General features: G+C 30.6%; 3 protein-coding genes across 6 annotated transcripts in view; 2 read left to right on the top strand and 1 right to left on the bottom strand.

Moving 5' to 3' along the window:
- The first annotated feature begins 1,438 nt into the window (after nucleotides 1–1,438).
- Nucleotides 1,439–2,867, top strand: Cnpyb (FGF signaling regulator protein canopy b). Its single transcript, XM_076310538.1, has 5 exons — nucleotides 1,439–1,837; nucleotides 1,922–2,048; nucleotides 2,124–2,258; nucleotides 2,330–2,494; nucleotides 2,583–2,867. Exons 1-5 carry the CDS (start codon nucleotides 1,732–1,734, stop codon nucleotides 2,734–2,736), a joined length of 687 nt encoding a protein of 228 aa, XP_076166653.1. The 5' UTR covers nucleotides 1,439–1,731; the 3' UTR covers nucleotides 2,737–2,867.
- Nucleotides 2,844–5,692, bottom strand: Mrps33 (mitochondrial ribosomal protein S33). 4 transcript variants are annotated; one of them, XR_012991915.1, is made up of 4 exons: nucleotides 5,419–5,692; nucleotides 4,728–5,308; nucleotides 3,470–3,587; nucleotides 2,844–3,225 (listed from the first exon to the last, which is right to left on the bottom strand). XR_012991915.1 is itself a non-coding variant. In XM_076310561.1 (2 exons), the coding sequence occupies exon 2, from the start codon at nucleotides 5,269–5,271 to the stop codon at nucleotides 4,942–4,944; it is 330 nt and encodes a 109-aa protein (XP_076166676.1). In that variant the 5' UTR covers nucleotides 5,272–5,308; nucleotides 5,419–5,692; the 3' UTR covers nucleotides 4,098–4,941. The 4 variants fall into 4 exon arrangements, 1 of the variants encoding a protein (XP_076166676.1); XR_012991914.1 differs by having other exon boundaries at nucleotides 3,458–3,587; XR_012991913.1 differs by having other exon boundaries at nucleotides 3,373–3,587.
- Nucleotides 5,693–7,129: 1,437 nt separating this feature from the next.
- Nucleotides 7,130–12,174, top strand: part of Ggamma30a (guanine nucleotide-binding protein subunit gamma-e) — a 34,292-nt gene continuing 29,247 nt past the window's right edge. Inside the window, exon 1 of the mRNA XM_076310573.1 lies at nucleotides 7,130–7,241. The gene's annotated coding sequence lies outside the window, so the exon portion shown is untranslated. The remainder of the gene's footprint in view (nucleotides 7,242–12,174) is intronic.

Genomic DNA, 12,174 nt, shown 5'->3' on the forward strand with positions numbered 1-12,174 from the left:
ATTATCTTTTATTTGTTCATAAAAATGACAAGTTCTTTTATTTCATACGAGATAAATGAGGAATAGCATCGTGCGAAATATCTTAAAAAAATGTTTTCACATTTTTGTGCCAATTTAATAAAACAAACTTTTTCTGTATATTCCAAAAATGGTAGGAAAAGTAGAGTAAAGATTTCATTTCTGAATAGTATATAATTTCTAAATGTTATCATTGTAAAGTAAAGAAATACAATTTTTCCAATATACATAAGCTAAAAAGAAAGAAATATTTATACACAAAGATGCAAGTTTCGAAGATCTTACAAGTATGAAATTGTTTTTCAATTAATGTTAAATAATTCTTGGGAACGTGACAATAGCTACATTAAAGTTCTTATCGTTAAATTAATATCTTTTTTATTCCCAATTGTAAAAATAAACAGTCTTATAACGGTGTATATTCTTAATTTATTATGGTTTTTCATATTATATTAGGGGTACGTACATAGACTTAAATGACCGTACGTTTAAAAGCATCACTAAACATTGCAGTAAGTAGATAATAATACCTCGTTAACTGTCGCAGTTTCTACCTCGTTTGCTGTGCGTGATTCAGCCGCCACTTACGTAGATAGTAATACATCATTCGTTCTCACTATGTCCCTCTCTCGTCTTTGGCGTATATCCAGTTACGCAGATTCTTACCAGGTAAGGGACTTAGTTCAAGTTACTTTTTCTCCTACCGGAAATGTTTTGTTTTCGCGCGCCAAAGCTCTTGATACTTGCGCGACATAAGTTCAAAGGAATTATAATAAATAGTACCGCAAAGTTACTAACTCTATAACAAACCAATTCTATCTAACATTCTGAAACATTTAACTTATGTATAACGAGTTTCATGTATTTCTCTGAAATAACAATGCTTTGTTAATATCTCTGCTGTATGTAAAATTTAAAATAGTTTATCAATCTCAGAATTGCACTATTATTTATCAAATATATCTCGTGCTTTGAATATAAATTTCGATAGATACAAACTATATATGAATCGTATTAATTACTATTTTTTGAATGGGGAAGAATGCAATGTTTCACAATTATTTGATATTTACAATTTGATATTTAAGAGTAAAATTTTTAATAAATCTAAGTATTTAAATACTCTTAATGAAGATTAAATATGAAATAAACATGTGTGAGAATGTGACCAGGGTGCTACTTTATATTGATTAATATCTTAAACACATTGATACTATACAATATTTAAACGCCACTAAACATTTATCTTTCGTGACGTGCTGTGCTTTTATTGGATATTTTCAAATATACCGCCTGTATCAATGCATAGAATACATCCAATGAAAACGAGTTCCTTGTATAAATCAAGTTTATTTACATGTTGTTAAAGTAAATTAATGAGTAGTTTCCTTTACATAATGTCTGATAAGGTATAGAATTAAAGAAACCAATCAATAAAATTCTTTACTGTGATTTATCATGGTTTTCATAAAATTCGTAGATTACTTATCATATTTGATAAGATCTACATTCTCGCACGAACCAAATAAATTATAATTAACATTGCAAGTGTTTTAGTTAAATTAGGTGAAACACTTTATTACATTTACAATAATGTAGTAAAAAAAACTATAGATATGGTTAAATGTTAGATTCATAAACGTGAATAAATGTTTTCATGTCTTCCTTAACCATATAGTTCCTTAAAGTAATTATTAAAATTGTAATCTAGCAATGTACGCTTTCATAAAAATTTTTGTAACGCATTTATTATTTGCGTATTTCGTCATCGGTAGTCCGGAAGAAGAACAAGGCGTAAAATATGCAGATAAATGCGAAGGTAATTTTTACAAACACGGTATAGAAGTATTTTGTATAACCTGTTGTAATACTTAGTGACGTATAATATTATTTTACTGTACAGTTTGCAAGGTTGTTGCCACAGAATTGGAAGCTAGATTAGATGAAACTGGAAAAACACACGATGTACTCGAAATTGGGTATTCTGTTGATGATGTTGTCCCTAAAAGAAAGAAAGAATACAAAAAATCGTAAATTACAAATGTATTTTAAAAACTTCAAACAGTATGTTTGCAAAATGTAATAATTATTATTTTAATTTTCAGAGAATTACGTTTAGTAGAAAGTATGGAGAATCTTTGCGAACGAATATTGGAATATAATATTCATAAAGAGCGTACAGATAGTACAAGGTTTGCAAAAGGGATGAGTCAAACTTTTAAAGCACTTCATGGACTTGTGTAAGATATATATTTTTGCAATGAATATCATTGTGATACTGTAAATAATTAATACTATTCTGTATTTATAGGGACAGAGGAGTTAAAGTTGAGTTAGGAATTCCATATGAATTATGGGATAAACCATCTGTAGAAATTACAACTTTAAAAACACAATGTGAAAATTTACTTGAAAATCATGAGTCTGATATTGAAGAGTGGTACCATAAACATCAAGGAGAAATTCCTTTAATCAAGTATTAATCATCACTATCCATTGCCTAAAAATTATGACAATCTTCAATTAATTGAACTTCATAGAATTATATAATTTTTATCTGTTAGGTATTTGTGTTCAGAAAGAGCATTAAAGGAAGGAGATGATTCTTGCCTTAAAGATAAAGATGATGGTAAGGATGTAAAAGAAAAACAAAAGAGGAAGAAAAACGAAAATGAAGATATCAAGGAAAAAGAAAAAGATTTAAAGGAAGAATTATGAATTATTGAAGATAGATTTTTATAACCTTAATTTCTTTACAACGGTACTGACAATTCATTACTTAACTTCATAATGAATTTATCTACATTTTTGTATCTAGTCTGTAAATAATAAAAGTTCTGCCAACTGTTGCCATAGTTAATTTATTTCGAACTATGTTTTAATAAATAATTTTATATCTACTAAAAATTGTTTTATATTTCATTATAAAGACAATAACTTGAATGTAGTCATACAACAAAACACAACTAAAATGTTATATTCTTACTACAGCAAATATGTCAGTATGTATTCTATTCTTACTGTTAATATCTTTAAATGAATATAAAAGTACATTGCTCAGAGGTAATAGAGCACACGAGGGTCAATTTCCTTGGTTGTTACAATTTGAAACAATAATACCATGTGGTGGAGTACTTCTTTCACCAGACTGGGTTTTAACTGCAGCACAATGTGTTCAAGATAAAAGAAATGTATGCTATTCTCTATCTGTAATATAAAAGAAAGCATATTAAAAATTATATTTTAATTTTTATATAGTCTATTATATTGTTTGCTACTGGGCTAAATGGATCTGGATCTAAACAAACAGTATCTATAAAAGCTACTTATATATATCCTCACTATGAAGCTTACTCTATTCTTCCTGATCGAAGTCATAACATAGCTCTTCTGAAACTTATTGAACCGTTTGATATGTGTAATACTAAAATAACTTTACCGAATGTTGTACCTGTCAACTTTGACAATAGTTACACATCATGCTTAATATTTGGTTGGCAGAGTCATGTTTCACTGTCTTCAAAAGTTTTTGCTAAACCAATTCAGTACCATGAAGTGATTCTTAATTCCTGGAAATTATGTACATACGTAATAAAAACAAGTGTAAATTACACAAATATATTTTGTGCAATGATCGAGTTTAAGGATGAATTGAAAGCTTGTGCTGGTAATCCTGGTTCTCCGGTTATATGCGAAAATCAGTATCGTGAAATGGTTATACTTGGACTTGCTTCTTGGACAAATTTTTCATTAGAGTGTGGAAATCTTGCAACATATCTTGATCTTGGTCCATTTAGGTATAACTTTATAATAAGCTATAGTTTTATATGTAGATTTAAATATAATATAATTTGTAATTTTAGAAATAAAGTTACTTATCCATTTTATATTGAAAATGACAGAGTTGTGATAATATTTTTAAACATTCATACACAAGAAGTTTCCCACATATGTAGTTTGATTTAATGCGTTTCACTTTATTAGTATAATGTTAAACATTCATTGTGCATTTTATGATGTAACATAATGATACATTTTATTAATAGAAATACATCATTTTATATTGAATATACTTATATTTGTTTTTTACAATCTTTTATTTTATAACATTTAATGTTTATTTATCTATAATTGAATTTAAATACATAACTTTTATTTAAGGATGTGGATACATAACTTAATATTTAATAATGAGAAAATAGAAAATTGGTATGATAACAGAAGATCAAGTGGAAAAAACTATGAATTTAAAGACAGCATCAATATATCTGATATCTCACAGAATAATACAGATCTTTTGCAAATAAATTACTGGCCACAGGATACAAGAATGTGGTTACAAAACACATCTATAGTAGCAACATATCAAGAAACGACTACAGAAAATACAAAAAAATCCCATTTTTGGAATAAATTGTATCTTTCTGTTTTAGATAATTTTGGTGGTACAAATATACCTTTCTCTAATGTTTATCACAACGTATCTTATGCAAATATACTAAAAGAACCAAGTAATGATATTTATAAATACAAAGAGATTGGTAAAACCAAAAGTTCTGAAAACCAAAATTACAATGTAGATTGTTTGAAGAAGCAAAAACAATTCAAGTACCAGAATAAATTATTAAGCAATAGTAAAAATTTTGATAAAACTACAGCAGAAGGCAACAAGGATTCAACAGAATTAAATGACTTTGAATTTTTATTACCTTTTGATTTTGAGGATATGACAAATTCCTACTCCAATGTTACTACTATATATTATAAAAATCTATACATTTTTTTGTATTTTGTTATTTCTTTGATATTATTATGTACGTGTAACATTTTATTTTTGAATATATAGATGTATTATATACAATATAAATTATATCAAATATATGATATAACGTAATGAGTTGAGCTTACACATATTATACACATTTATTTGTTTCTTTTTGGTGGTGGAACCCATTTCATTTTGCCACGCAATGCTCTTAATCGATCATATTCTTCAATAAAGTCCTGATGTTCATCTCTGTAAAGGCCATAATCTCTAAGTTGATTCATTAATTTATTAATTTCAATATGATGTGGATAGTAATCAACAATTTCTGGTCGCTTTTGTATCGGTTTTTCACTAAATAATTGGACAACCTTCATGGACTTTGAATTGGTTGGTTTAACTATTTCTGTGAAAATTTGATTACTTAAACGATTCATACGTTTAGCATATACAGTATTCAGTTTTGTGAGGTTTACGTATTTGCTCATTGTAGAATATGGAATATTATTTTTCTTGGAGTGTGCCCTAAATGAAGAAGAAAAGATTAAGGTTATAGAAATGAAAAATTAGAATGCTAAGTCTGCTAGAATTTAAATTTTAGTAATTAATAACTGTCTTATAATAAATAAACGTACTCTATTTCCACTGTACGCGTGAAGTGATATGAAATTAATTTTTTTACACAAATTTCAATAATTAATTGGTGCAAGCCAACAACCTAATTTCGCGATGTCTTCAAAAAATACACAGAATGCATTGAGCTACTCCAGTTTTATTCGGACATAAGGCATTGAATAATGAAGTTAAAGTAGTTAAGGCATGTATTATTATTTTCCGTATCTCTATTGTTCATTCAAAAATATGTCTCAACTATTTTAAATCATAACATAAAGAAAAACTTGTGATATAACACAATATAAATGCGAGTCTTCATTATCAAGATATGAGCAGTTAACTTCAAGCGTGACTTCCGACGCGCGCTGTTTAAAACTCTCCGAGAATGTAATATATATAATGCGCACAAGTGTAAAAATTTATCTGCATATATCTAAATAATGAAATTTTAGATTGCAAAAGTATAATGGTTTTTTTATTTGTATTGGCACGAAGAATAGAATTTCAAGAAGGGTCTCATATTCTTGTTGATATCCTGTATAATGTAACATTATTTAGTAACATTATTTAGTATCTGAATTGTACGGTTAACATTTTGACCAAAAGTTGGGTATTATAAGAAAATTCGATATTTCTACGTGGAGCAAAATATTGTCCAAGACTATATTTCCATGTAAATTCAACCATTTATGAAATACATTGAACAGAAAAAGTGTAAAGATACTAGTTATAGTTGGAATGTAAAAAGTACCTTATATTCAAAGTGTGTATATTAAATGACGATTAAACGATAATGTTTTCATTATTATGCATAAATATATGTACTGGCTACTTGTGTTTTGTTAACATTGGTAATAAACTTTTCATCGCCGTTACAAACGAATGCAATTTATTTTGTCTGGAATATATTTTTCCATTTGACATTTATGTAACTAATTTTTTCTAAAATGTTCGATATGTAAAATTAGAAAACAATAATCCGTATGTATGTATATATTCAAATATATAAGCCATTGTCAGACTATAAGAAATAATTTTGATACTGCAAATTAAAACAATATTTACAGCTAACACGTGCGACAAATTTCTGGAAAAATTGTAAATTATAAAAAGTTCGATTACTTGAGCAAACATTTCGTTTCGTAGTAGTAACATTTCGTCCATCTAAGCATCAATTACTCTTTCAGGGATAGAGTCCAATAATTTTTTCAAAAAATTGTTGCACACCTTCTACCATTATCTTTCTCTACCAATTCTATCGATTCTCAGGACGTCGAGTTATTTTTATAATACATGTGGTACCTGTTTGCTGCTCGATTATTTCCATATATTATTTACTCGCTGTTACCAACAAAAAGTACTTCTCGATCGGTGTAGCTTATCAGAGTAATCCTTTACAAGTCTTTCCAATATTTTTCGCGTACGCGAAACACAGTACGGTTGTTTCTTCCCGAAATTTTCAATCATTGTTTCTCGTGTGTGTAAAATATCTTCGATTCTCGATCGCGAGCTGTGACGATTCGATTAGATTCAGCGGGGTCGAGAAAAGGTTGTCGGGTTTATTCGTGGTGGATTATAAGTAGTGGAACATTCGCTAAAAACTGTTCTATGACAACAATGATTGAAGATATCGGCAGGTAAATTACCAGCAAATTAGATTGCCGAGTTTTGTTGAGGCTTCCGTAAGCGAATCGAGAAACCTGCCAAGAGTCAGCTCCTCTCAGAACTTCACCGACCTCCGGCAAGGTGAGTGCTACAGTGCTACACTAATATTCGACGACAAGTTTCAGCGGACTTCCTGTGACACGTGTCCGAGTTCCCTTTTCGAAACTCTGTATATTGGGTAAGTGACAATATCGAAAATACCCCCGGAAAATATTATCAAGGAATGATACGATTCGATTCTGCTATTCCATGATTCGATATTTTGGTAACTCGGACCTGATCTTGTTTCTTCGCGATCATCGTGTACCCTTTTCGTTCATTTTCAACCGTAGGCTATACGTTTGATACACTTCTAACCCTGTCGCGAGCTTTCTAATGTATACGACGCTTGGGTAATTTCTTTTTCAAATTACGAATAAGGAATTGGCGGTTTTGATTATGAATTATTATCTCTGCACGATGGATACAATAAAGTATATCTTCTGCGACGAAATTAAAGCTAGTCGTAATTATCATACGTACTCGATTGTTCCTGTTTCTTCAGAGCTGATTACCCCAAAATATTAAGGTTCTTTGTAGAAAAAATGTACAGAAAATTTATAGAAATAATCTCGACTTGTTTTACGTTGATAGACTAAGTAGATAAATCGTGATTTTTGCTGTCGAAGTATTCGTTTGGAATAAAATACGTGACGTGGGAAATTAAATATTTTGTCGAATTTTTGAAAGATGATTTTCTCGAAAGCAGAGTCTTGCATATGGAAATTGTATTTTGTATTTTCGATTTTTCTTTTATACAGAGAATTGCCTTTCTCCTATTGTCGAATGAAACAGAGATCGTGTAGTGGGGATAACCCTTGGATCATATATTGATTATCGTTATATCTTATGTTATAGGACACGATCTACATATATGAAGCAACTTATCTCCGAATTCAACCTGTCTCTGAATTTGCTAAACTGATAGAGTGTATACTTGCAATATCAGTATTTATACACCAAGATACGTTATCTTTGCACGATTAATCGTTTCCTTTATTTGTGTTGTAACTGCGGGTTACATTTTTTTTTAACTCGACATAGTAAATAAATAACATTACGTAACAGTATCAGCGATTGAGGTTCATTATTTAGAAATTTATTTCGTATTCAAAAATTCGTTTCTAGAATTCTCACGGTTAAATTTCATATTCAATTCGATTGTAATTCGAAGGTTGACAATTGAAGCAAATTAGAGTTAAGAATATAAATAAAGATTATTTCTCGAAAAATACTTTCCTTTTTTTTACACTTCATTTGCCGTATTCGACATTAATTAAATTTATGAAAATTGATTTCATTAATCACAGATATACATATACGATCGTAGTTGTGATACAGGAATTATACTTGATGATTTATTGTTACTTGCTCTGAAATTTTCAATCAATTCATGAATTCGATGATCTACATATTAATTACAATTTATGTTCGAGAACAAGTTACTTATCGATCAATTTTTTTTTTTTATAAATACACGAACATGTAAATAATTACATTTGTATCTTTGATCAATGCTGTTGGAAAATTGTCACATATAATTTGAACCGTTTTAAGGTCCTTTGTATCTTCTTGTAGTAAAAAAATATACAACATTTTATATTGCGTTAATAGTCGCTACATCGATACGCGTTCGGTATCGCTTTGAAGTTTCGTTGTTGCTTCATTTCGTTTATTTTCGATATTGTATTTCGTTCACTGTCCTCCTTCGAGAGTAGAGTCGCATCAGTGTCGAGAAAAAAATCTCGACCGACCCCTCGTTCAAGACAGCTGACTTGTTTCTCGTCTTGAAGCGGGGAACGTATTCAAAGCATTCGAATTATATTAGTCGAATATTTGATTCGTTGAACTGTTTAAGTATTCGAATACAGAAAAATTCGACAAAGCAGTCCGAAGCTCGTCTCTCGTCAAAGTTTAACGAGTGCAGATAAAATATTTTATGCACGACTAAATCTTGATACTACAACGGGGAACCGGTATTGCATTCGTAGAAAGCTTAATGTTTTGTTCAATGAACTGTGGAAGTAATTATCTATTATAAACTGCTGGCTCGCGGCCAAACAATAAAACCAAAGAGCCTTATTAAGAGTAATTAGGCTGTTCGAAATGAACTTTGAAATAAAAACGATGCATGCTACAAGACGTGGAGTTTTATCACATCGGATCAACACGAGAATCCGAAGGAAACAGACCGCAAAGTTATAAAAGTTGCAATACTTCAATTGGGAAATTTTCGATCGTTCATCGGACATTTAATGGACGTTGTTGGATATACACCTAATCTGAAGATTGGTTAAAGAAGCTTCACAAGCGTTTCGTGTACTATTTATAAATTTGATGACATTGTCTCTAAGTAAGATAGAGAAATTGATAGAAAAGAGCAACTTGTGAGAAAGTGAATTAAATTGTACAAGTTGCGACAGAATGATAAGAATATTTTTCTTGTAGAAAAATAAACAAATACTTCAAAACGAATTTTTTACGTACCAGGTTTCGTTTTCGAGGAAAACGATTTTGAAATTTCTGATTGTGAACGAAAAATGAGGTATAGAACGTATACAAGGCCATACGATTATAAATATAATGAGTAGAATTTATGAAACGATGACTATAGCATACACAAATTTACAATACGTTATACAATCTACTATGAGCTACTGGCTCATAAGATGATGCATACAACGTATACAAGGTCACCATATTGCAATTTGTACAAGATTGTAAAATGATATCTGAAACGTATATATCCATACAAGCAAGGTTACAAAATGGTGTACCTACACAATGTATATAAGACCACGAACTGTGTACATATGTACTAGAGATCGTGAAATGAAGTTGCCTGGGGAAATTAAACGCGTCATTGACTATTCAATTTCCCGATGTTACGAATTACCAAATTGTCGAGAATGTCGATTCCCCTGACGAATGCACATCTGTGTTCTGTTAATTAATGATTCATGTATTCTTGCTAACGTAGGATGAAATTTGAACAGCTACGAATAGTTACTATTCGTAGAATGCTACGATATTCTTTTTCCTTCATCAAGGGAGGTTCTGATTATTCCCAGTACAAAGGAGAGACTTTAGGTGACCCCATAAATAAAAATGAAGGGAAATAAAGCCCATAAAACTTGAATGTCAACACTCCACAATTACCAATTCTATGATTCACCCCTTGGTTTGATAACCTTCTCGGTTAAAATTCGATGAAACACCAAGACGTTGAAAGATTAGGTTTCTTTTTGCAACAAACGAGTCGTCTTCCAGTAATGTGAGTAACAATTTGCGTGAAAATACAGATACGTGGCATTAGGTAACAAATGTTTGAAAAATACGATTTGAAAGGTATAAAATGCAAGTTGACAAATACAAGTGAGAGTAAAAGTTTGTTTATAGACTGACTGTTCATCGAATCGAGGTACAGTTGGGACCTGAAGAGAATGGTTACGAAAAATACCATTTTCCATTTTGTTGTTGTATTTTGTATCTTGTACCTACCTGGTTTGGTAGTTGTGTATTGAGAAGGATTCTGAATTCATCGTCGACCAATAGATGACGCTTCGATCGTGTACGTTGCGAAGAAAGGGTAGAAATTCTGACCAATAGGACTAGCATTCCTTCCAGAAGCATTCTTTTTAACTCTCAACTATATGTATATACACATTAGTACTCGTCGACATTTCAAAGTTGTTTCTCTCGAGAACAAAGCTTCTCTCGGAACAAAATTTCTTCCAAATTTATTTTTTACGAGCAATTACCCTATCCTCAGTTGTACCACGAATTTTGCCCCTGTACATTTGATTAATCGTCGAGAGTAAGTTGTTTATTCGCATCTTGACCATGTAGGTATTGAAACAAAATTATATTATTTATGAGACGACCTAACATTATAGTAATATTATGTAGCAAAATATGTACATACACTCAGCATAAATGATATATATTAAATTTTTTATTCTATTTTATTCGGTCTTTGTTACGCAAAATAAGAAGGATACGATACTTGATATAAAAACGAACGAAACAAGGAATATACATAAACACGGTAAGCGGCGAAGTGCACTAAAGTGCTGTTATTAAAACCTAACCTCAATTGCGTTATACTAATCTCATTTATTAGTATTACCTCGGTTGAATTTTTCTAACACATTTTGCGATGTACGAACTTTCGTATTTTATCCAATTAATGGAGAGCTTTTAACTTGTTTCGTTACGATGCAATAGATGCAGCGGTATTAAGGTACCGTTAGCGAGTAACTGTTCTCGGGGTTTCGAATTTCGGTTGTTTTGTAATTATGATCGCGAGTGTGTAACTGAATATTAAATTTTTGAACGCTACGATCTGAATTGAAAATTAGAAGCAACCGCTTACCAATCCTGTTTTCCTTAAATACAACATAAATGTGTTCGCAGAGATCTAGAATATTAAGAATATTTGGAAACTTCAATCTCATCGGATGCAATTGGTTTTCGCCTTGCGTAACCACGGTAAGCTTAGACCGAACGTCAAGGTTTCCGGTGAAGGAGGTTTCAACGTGGAGAATAAATATTGGAAGTATTATCGCAATGAAAAAATTGATTTTACATTAATTACATTTTTTATAATTATCGAGGTTCTACAATGTTCCAGAAAATTCGTCTTTCTACCTTACGAATACAAAAAAAAAGCGTTTTATTATAAGAATGGAAAATCAAATATGGCGTGGTCGGATGTTAACGATTATTGGTCGGACATTTGTTTGACGATTATCATCAGGAATACTGGCGTACTCGCGTACATTTAATTTTTAGGTTATTTTAAATATTGTAATATAAAAGTAACAGCTAACATTGTGAATAAATACTTGTATAAATATTCGATCGAATTTTGCAATTTATATTAACATCGTCACGGGATTGGTAGATGTCAATTTCAATTTTCATTTTTGTTTACCTTGCGTAAAATAATTCGATGTTGAAGAGATTAAAGGGGGAAACCGGGTTTTATCGAAGCACAAAGTCAAAGAATATTGCGCAGAAACTCGATAATTGTGGTGCGAAGCATCATAACGGGTTTGTTACGACATCTA

Source organism: Ptiloglossa arizonensis, chromosome 1 (assembly GCF_051014685.1).
Source record: "Ptiloglossa arizonensis isolate GNS036 chromosome 1, iyPtiAriz1_principal, whole genome shotgun sequence".
Classification (NCBI taxonomy): Eukaryota; Metazoa; Arthropoda; class Insecta; order Hymenoptera; family Colletidae; genus Ptiloglossa; species Ptiloglossa arizonensis.